The sequence below is a fragment of the Oncorhynchus clarkii genome, chromosome 31, assembly GCF_045791955.1.
Source record: "Oncorhynchus clarkii lewisi isolate Uvic-CL-2024 chromosome 31, UVic_Ocla_1.0, whole genome shotgun sequence".
NCBI lineage: Eukaryota > Metazoa > Chordata > Actinopteri > Salmoniformes > Salmonidae > Oncorhynchus > Oncorhynchus clarkii.
In genome coordinates this window covers 18,306,160-18,314,134 of record NC_092177.1, presented here as the reverse complement: position 1 = coordinate 18,314,134, position 7,975 = coordinate 18,306,160, and the positions used below count along the sequence as shown (strand labels likewise).

Sequence of the window (7,975 nt, the reverse complement as noted above, 5' to 3'; positions counted from 1 at the left end):
GCCAACAGTGAGTGTTTTGCCTCTGTGTTGAATCATAGTATTACTTGTGTCATCAAATCAAATTTAATTTGTCACATACACAAGGTTAGCAGATGTAAATGCTTGTGCTTCTAGTGCCGACAATGCAGTAATAACAGACATGAATGCAGTGATACTCCAGCTAAAGCATAATGGCTCTGAAAAGTCTACAAATACTAGTGATTGTGAACTGAAAATAGAGGGGGGTTTTGTCTTTTTTTTTTTTTTTACCTGGTTTCCTCTTAACAATCCTTTCACATTCTAGTGTGTGGGTGGGGTGGGGGGGGGTAGTTGCTGAGCTCTGACTTCAGCAGCACGCCAAATGGGCCTGCTTTGTCTCATGCTCTGGCTGCCTTTTAGTTTCGGTTGCTGTTCTTAGCCTCTTAACTTCCTGTTTGCGCCTGAACACACAGCCAATTGGTGCCCTGGTTGCTGTGACAACCACACACCAGATAGGCCATTAATCAATCCCAGAGTAAACAGTCTCAACCACTCCACAGGATAGTCCAGACAGCATATAACAGCACGCAAATGCCAAGCATTATGAAATGGCAATCAGACATCTGCAGATCTTAAAATGCATTGTCCAGCCCAAGGACTTTTGTTTGAATGGAAAGAGGTATATAAAATACAACTATTATTACATGTTCTTTCATTTAGTTTCATTATTGTCCTTGGTTTGGTTGAATAGTCTCTGGGCAAATGAAAATGGTCAAGTTCATGACAATACTGTGGTTACAGTGCCTTCAGAAAGTATTCAACCCCCTTGACATAGCACATTTTGTTATGTACAGCCTGAATTCAAAATGTATAAAATATATTAATTTTCTCAGCCATCTACACACAATACCCCATAATGACAAAGTTATTTTTTTTTTTACAAATGTTTACAAATTTATTGAAAATGAAATACAGCAATATATTACATTTGCATAAGTATCCACAACCCTTTGCTATGACACTACCAACTGAGCTGAGGTGCATCCAATTTATTTTGATCATCATCCTTGAGATATCACTACAACTTGATTGGAGTCCACCTGTGACCAAATCAATTGTTTGGACATGATTTAGAAAGAAACACCTGTCTATATAAGGTCCCAAAGTTGACAGTGTATGTCAGAGCAAAAACTATACCATGAAGTCCAGTGAACTGTCCACAGATCGCCGAGATTGAAATGTGTTGAGGCGTATATCTGGGGTTAGGGTATAAAACAATTTCTAGAATGTTGAAAGTTTCCAAGTGCACAGTGTCCTCCGTCAAGTGGAAAAAAATATGGAACTACCCAGAGCTGGCCGTTGAACCAAACTGAGCAAACGGGGAAGAAGGACATGGCTCAGGGAGGTGACCAAGAACCCAATAACCACTCGGAGAGAGCTATAGAGTTCCTTGGCTGAGATGGGAGAATCTGGCAGAGGGATAACTGTCTCTACAGCACTTCACCTATCTGGGGCGTTATGGGAGAGGGGCCAGACAGAAGCCAGTCCTGAGAAAGTCCTGGAGTTTGCAAAAAGGCACATGAAAATTTGAGACCATAAGGCAAAAGATTCTGGTCTGATGAGACAAAAATGTAACTCGGGCTTGAATCCGAAGTGCTTTGTCTGGATGAAAACCAGGCACAGCTCATTACCCATCTAACACCATCCCTACCGTGAAGCATGGTAGTGACAGCTTCATGCTATGGGGATGCTTTTCAGTGTCAGGGACTGGGAGACTGGTAAGGATAAATGGAACAATGAATGGAGGAAAATCTTTGATGAGAACCTGCTTGACTGCAAATGACCTTAGACTAGGGTGAAGATTTATGACCCCAAGCATACAGCCAAAGCAATGTTGGAGTGGCTTCAGAACAAGAATGTTAAAGTCCTTGAGTGGTCCAGACTTGAATCCCATTGAAAATCTGTGGAAAGACTTGAAGATTGCTGCTCACTGCTGTTCCCCATCTCACTTAACAGAGCTTGAGAAAATCTGCAGGGAAGAATAGGAGAAAATCCACAAATCCAGATGTGCAAAGCTGATACAGACATACCCAAGACAACTCAAAGCTGTAATCGCCGCCAAAGGTGCTTCTACAAAGTATTGACTGGGGTGTGAATACTTATGCAAATTAGATGTCTGTATTTTATTATCAATAAATCAGCAAACATTCCTACAAACATGTTTTCACTTTGTCAGTATTGTGTGTAGATGGGTGAGGGGTAAAACGTATCTTCAATCCATTTACAATTTAGCCTGTAAAAAATGTGGAATAAGTCAACGGTTATGAATACTTTCTGAAGGCACTGTATCACTGGTGAATCATGCAAAGTCTGAATACATTGCACCATCTAGTGGCTGTAGTAATAACTGAAATATAAATCAAAGTATTCAATAGTTTAGTGTGAGCTCACAAAGCAATTAAGTGGGTAGGAATGTAGTAGTTTTGTGAACAATGTAAAAACATATTTTTTTTAATCCGTGTATTCTCTGTGTCTACATCACAGTACTAAGTGCAAGTATATGCATTTACCATGCATCAATGAAAGCTCTCTTTATTCAGTTGGACTATGAGCCTGGATATTTGGGTAAATTTCTGATTATTATGATACTGTGTGTACTGAAATGCCAGTTACCTGTAAGGTTTCTAGTTCAAATCCCCGAGCAGACGAGGTGAAAAATCTGTCATTCTGTCCACGAGCAAGACAACAACAGCTCCCCGGACGCCTAATGTGGCAGCCCCTGCACGTCTCCGATTCAGAGGGGTTGGGTTAAAAGCGGTAGTCACGTTTCAGTTGGAGCTTGTGTGCAATTGACAAAAATAAATGCAATCCTTTAATTGAATCCCCTTGTTTGTAGAAATGGTTGTCTTGGAGATTAACACATAGTGGGAGTAGAGTAGAGCACTTCTCAAAACTATAAAAACAAAATGTCTTTGCTATATAATGTAATATTTATATATACTGTAATATTTTTGCATTAAGAAAAAGTCCTTAATATATTTACAGTAATGGTGGAATGATAGTGCCTCATAATATTTTTCCACCCCCAAAATTATTGGGCCCAGACAAAATTGCATTCGAATGGTGCAGCCTTATTGGCCAAGCGCGTATGATAATGAAAAGACAAAAGTGTATTATCCCCTTATAATATCTTAATGATTATCCCCTTTTCCCCTTTGTTTGTGGAATGTTGAAAGGTCATTGACTGATTGTTCCACAGTGACCCCTCTGACAACTTCCCCTGGGGGCTATTCATTATGTCGATTCTGTTGCAAAACTACCAGAATTTGTTCTATAGAAACTTGTTTTAATTTGCAACTGTTTGAACTAATAAATACACCACTGGGGTTCATTATGCCGATTGTTTTGCAAAATGTTTCGCCTGTTGCAAAATGTTTCGTTTGTTGCAACATGTTTAGTTTGTTGCAAAACGTTTGGTCTGTTGCAAAACGATTTGCAACAGTTAACGCCAAATGCTGTTGAGTTCCGTTTTGTTCTTAAACGGAAGTTGTAGTTCAGTTGTGTCTCGCCCCCAAAAAATAAAATATAAAATAAGTGGCTGGGAGAAGTTCACTCCACTTTAGAGCGTGGTAGAATTGATAATTTATAGATGTGCAGATTGGAAAGGCAAACTTTAGAAACCATAACATTTAAATGAACTAGAACTTCCGTTGAGGAACCCAACAGCGTTTATGTCACGCTGAAGAGCGGTTGGAGTTAACGGTTTCTGTTGCAAAACGTTTTTCAACAGTCGAAACATTTAACAACAGAATTGTCGTAATGAATACACCCCTGATTTGGTTTGTGCGGTTGACACCACCACGTTGATTGGTCGGCAGATTTCACGTGTAGAAAGAAATGTGTCAGTCAAGTTAATAACAGGAAACTAGACACTCAGCTGAAGATAGAGGGCAATCGATAACAAAACAGCCTGCCATCGCCTCGCCTACACAGGTGTCATCATCAGCTGTGTCGATGGATACTCAGGAATACCAATTTTCCAACCAGAGGCATTTTGATATTTATTTTGTTTAGAGATAAAATATCGAGAAAGGTCTGTTTCAGGTAGCACGCAAGCTAGTTAGCTAACTAAAGATAGCTTGCATTTACCTGCACATAGTTAGCTGCTAGCTAGCTAATTGCTGATGGAGTTTGTTAGCAATTAGCAAGCTTGCTAACGTTAGCTGCGGACAGAGCCTGTTGGCTATATAATGTAACGTTAGCTATTTAGCCAAAGAAGCCTTATCCACCTTTCGGATTCTGTCGAGTTGTAAACGTAATGTTAGCTGGCCAGCTAAGTAGCTAGCTAGCTAGTTAGGTAATTGAACTGTAATGAACTTACATGCTCGCTGCTTTCTTGCATTTGGTATCTAGCTTACCAACCCAGCTAGCTAGGTTTGAGATATTGTTTACATGGAACACCGGAAACTTGCTTGCTTTGCGATGCAAATCTGATGGCACGAGCAACATAGACTAGCTAGGTTCATAGAATGACGTCAATGCCCAGACCTTTACATGGACATAGGAGGCTAACAACAGCAAGGGAATGTTTTTTTTTTCATCTCTAAGGTCCAATATCCAATGTCAATATTTGGGTGCCGTCTCTCCCTAAATATGGTAAATGCGTTTGAATGAAGATCCAGCTGCGAGGAACACAAAGCCTGTTCTCTTGTCGGTGTTGAGGAGATGTCATTGACAGCAGCATGCATTTTGCTGGCAGGAGCAGCACCGATGCCCCCATGTCTAGCGCCGCCTCCATCGGCTCCTCTTTTCGTTTCTTGCCCGTCATCTGCTTGGGAATCGCCGCAGCATTACTTTTTCAGTTTGGATATGGGGGGCTCACCATAACGTCATTTTTTCTGAAGCTTTTTATTTATATCTCCTTTGCATTGTTCTGCTTCTTGTTGGGAAGCTTTGGTCTCCTCGTTAAAAAGGGTCCTCCTAAAATCAGCCGATTTGAAACTTCAAAGAGACAGTCTGCGTACCTGTTGGACTTGTTTAACAAATTAATGGTAAGCATCCTGAATAGTTTTTATTTCTGTTCATGTCATGGGCATTTTCATTGTTCTCCATGTCATCCTTGTTATGGCCACTGAGTTGTGTGTCAGAGTGAGACATTTTAAATTCAATATGGTAGACCTCTATAAGCATTCATTATTGTGCTCTTCAGTCCTGCGTGAGGACACATTATCATGTTGTGTTATAGCCTATAGCTTCAACAGTCTGCCAGACCTTTGAAGCATAGGCAGTGTTTATCTCAGTCTTGTATCTCCTGCATGACACTGTGTGGGTGTTATGTTTAGAAATATCATTGTTGCTCAATACTACCTCAATCACTTCCCTGTCTGAGTTGGACATCACTGCCCATTCAACTATTCCATTATTTATGAATTTCTGTTTGAGGTTGTTAGATTATATCCTTTGTCAATGGTCTTGTTTGTATGCATGCAATGGGCTGAGAGAGCGTTATTGACCTTCGGCTGGGACTCCATCCTTTGTACTTGTGTTGTGTTATGTTTGCAGGGAAGGTTCACCGTGCCACTTTTGGAGTCTGCGCAGACAAGAAGAGTGGTGGTATCACACAATGTGGACAAGGCCCTTAAAGAAGGTTAGTGTTTGGTGGTTAAAACCCCAAATATAATGCTGCAGAACCATCATTTGTGTGGAGTCGGCAGTCCTAGAATAGGCCATCCTCTTCTCAGGAAGAGCTTGTGAGATCAGCAGCTTCCTTTCACTTGGTGTAAGAAACACGGCAAGATTTCAATTGCATGCTCCTCGATCCTTGTCTCCTTCTCAACCCATTGGATGAGAAAGCCAGAGGTCCCTCCCCTCTGACCTTCTCCAATGGGTTTTAAGGAAACGAGGAGAGAGGACGCAAGGAGTATGTAGTTGAGATCACTACATTGTCATTCATTAAGCACCACATCTGCTCACACCCCAAACAACATTTCTCATTTACATTTTACAAGGTGAAGATAGCCTTTCAAATAACTTTCCCTACTGGCAAACAAAAGCTATCCCCTGGTAATGAGATCACAATTACATGTGTATTACTGTATTTAACAAGCTGCTGTGTGTTACTGCATGGATGGTTAATCGCAAGCCCCTTATCGAAGGTAGCATTAACCCTAATGACTGGCACTTATTATACCCACCAGGCAGAAACCAATCAGAAATGGTATTATTGAAATGTTGATTACAGAAAGGAACAACAAAGGAAGTTTGACCCAACCTCCCCCACCTTGTTCAGCCTATGTTGGATAGGATTACTGAATCTGTTGAAGCAGTGTGATAGAGGGTCTCACATGATTGGAGGGGAAGAAAGGCCCAGTGTTCCCTTTATAGTGCACTTTTGACCAGGGTCCATGGAGGAGAGCATGGTGGCCCTTGTCAAAAGTAGTGCACTGTAAAGGGAACATGGTGCCATTTGGGACAGGGACGGAGATGTTTGCTGTCCTCCCTGGCCCTGTGTTTAACCAACATGCTCTTTACTTTACACACCACTCCTTTCATTCATACAGCAGGAGATTGTTCTCCGGCAATTTAGATTTATCAATCCAATCGTTTCTTGCAGCTGTTAGCTTCGCTTGAGGATTGAACCGCTTACTTCATGGCTGGAATTTGGTAGCTTACACTTTGGCTCTACAGTGATATATTGTCATGTATTTGCAGCAAGTCATGCAGAAAGGCATTACTGTCCTGTCTACCCCCTCTGGTATTGTGATAAAATGTTATATCAAATCAGATCTGTATATACTGACATGATGGCCTGGTCCCCGCCCTAACAATAGGAGTTGTTGTCCCAAAGGCGGGAAGACAGGCGGTCTGCTTATTGTGGACAGATTTTGACTGGAGAGAACTTTCTCGCTTCGCCTCTTCCAGTATATACAGATCTCAAGACGTCAGCAAAGAGTTGCTTGAGCACAATGAGCCAAGTAAAGCCAATTGTGCGCCTCCCTATGGAACTCCTGGTCACTGCCGGTTGTGACACTGCGGTTGAATCCAGGCTGCAGTGATGCTGTGCCTTAGGCCTCTGTGCCATTCGGGAGGCCCCGCCTCTTCCTTTCTGATCATTTCTGAGCAACGCCATAGCAAGGTCCATGCTGTCCATGCTGCCCTCTGACCTATCACATGTTTGGTAAAGGTGGGTCATTGAGGAGGAGCTCACTAGTGTTAATGCAAATGAATTGCCAAGGTGGTTGGCAGGTCACCCCATCACTGGCATTACCATCATGTGGTTCCTATGTAGGGATTGAGTGAAAGCCATCCAGGAGATATAAACGGATCTTCTTCACTGACTATGTTACTGTTTTCTCCCAACCTCCCATGTCTCTCCACACTAAGGGAGTTTAAGTTATTCACAATATCCTGTAGAGGGCTCACTGTGGAGTCGGGCACTGTCAGTCTGAAGCAAAGCAAATTGAAGGCCTTTCAATTTTGGGATATGTCTGACTAGGCTATAGTGCCTTACTCTACCTGGGTTTGTGCTCCATACAGTGCTGTCTGGCTCGCTATAGAAACACAGAAATGTAGCTGCAGTCAGACCTTGGCATGCTTTGGGTTTAGTGTCTTGAGACAAGTCTTTCCGTACAGTATATTCTCATTGATATGGAAGAGGTTCTGTATCATGACAGACAGTGGCGCACTCTGTATGGAGTGGCTGCAGGCTCCAGTAGTTTGGGTCTGTTTGTGTAAATCCCCTGACTGAAGAACATCTATTACCTGGCAGCCAGCATTGGTACTGTGCTGCGGTCCTCCCAGAAGAAGGGTCTTTACTGTCTGTTTCTACTGTCTGTATGGCTACTGCCTTATGCTGATATCACAGAGAGGGTACCACTGAAAAAGTACATCTCCCCAACCAGGAGAGTAAACTGTAGCCTAGATGGCTAGGACACAACTGGCTTAATTAAGGAGCAATCAGAAAGGGTATAGGGTTGGCTTAGGCACCATGGAGGTTAGCCTGTTGGACCAGATGGGT

At 42.2% G+C, this 7,975-nt stretch overlaps 1 protein-coding gene across 1 annotated transcript in view; it reads left to right on the top strand.

Annotated features, from left to right (window-relative positions):
* Positions 1 to 3,847: 3,847 nt before the first annotated feature.
* The window catches only part of LOC139391060 (sorting nexin 25), a 54,342-nt gene continuing 50,214 nt past the window's right edge, over positions 3,848 to 7,975 (top strand). Inside the window, exons 1-2 of the mRNA XM_071138547.1 lie at positions 3,848 to 5,009; positions 5,521 to 5,605. Of these exons, the coding sequence (XP_070994648.1) occupies positions 4,701 to 5,009; positions 5,521 to 5,605 (394 nt within the window). The 5' untranslated portion in view covers positions 3,848 to 4,700. The remainder of the gene's footprint in view (positions 5,010 to 5,520; positions 5,606 to 7,975) is intronic.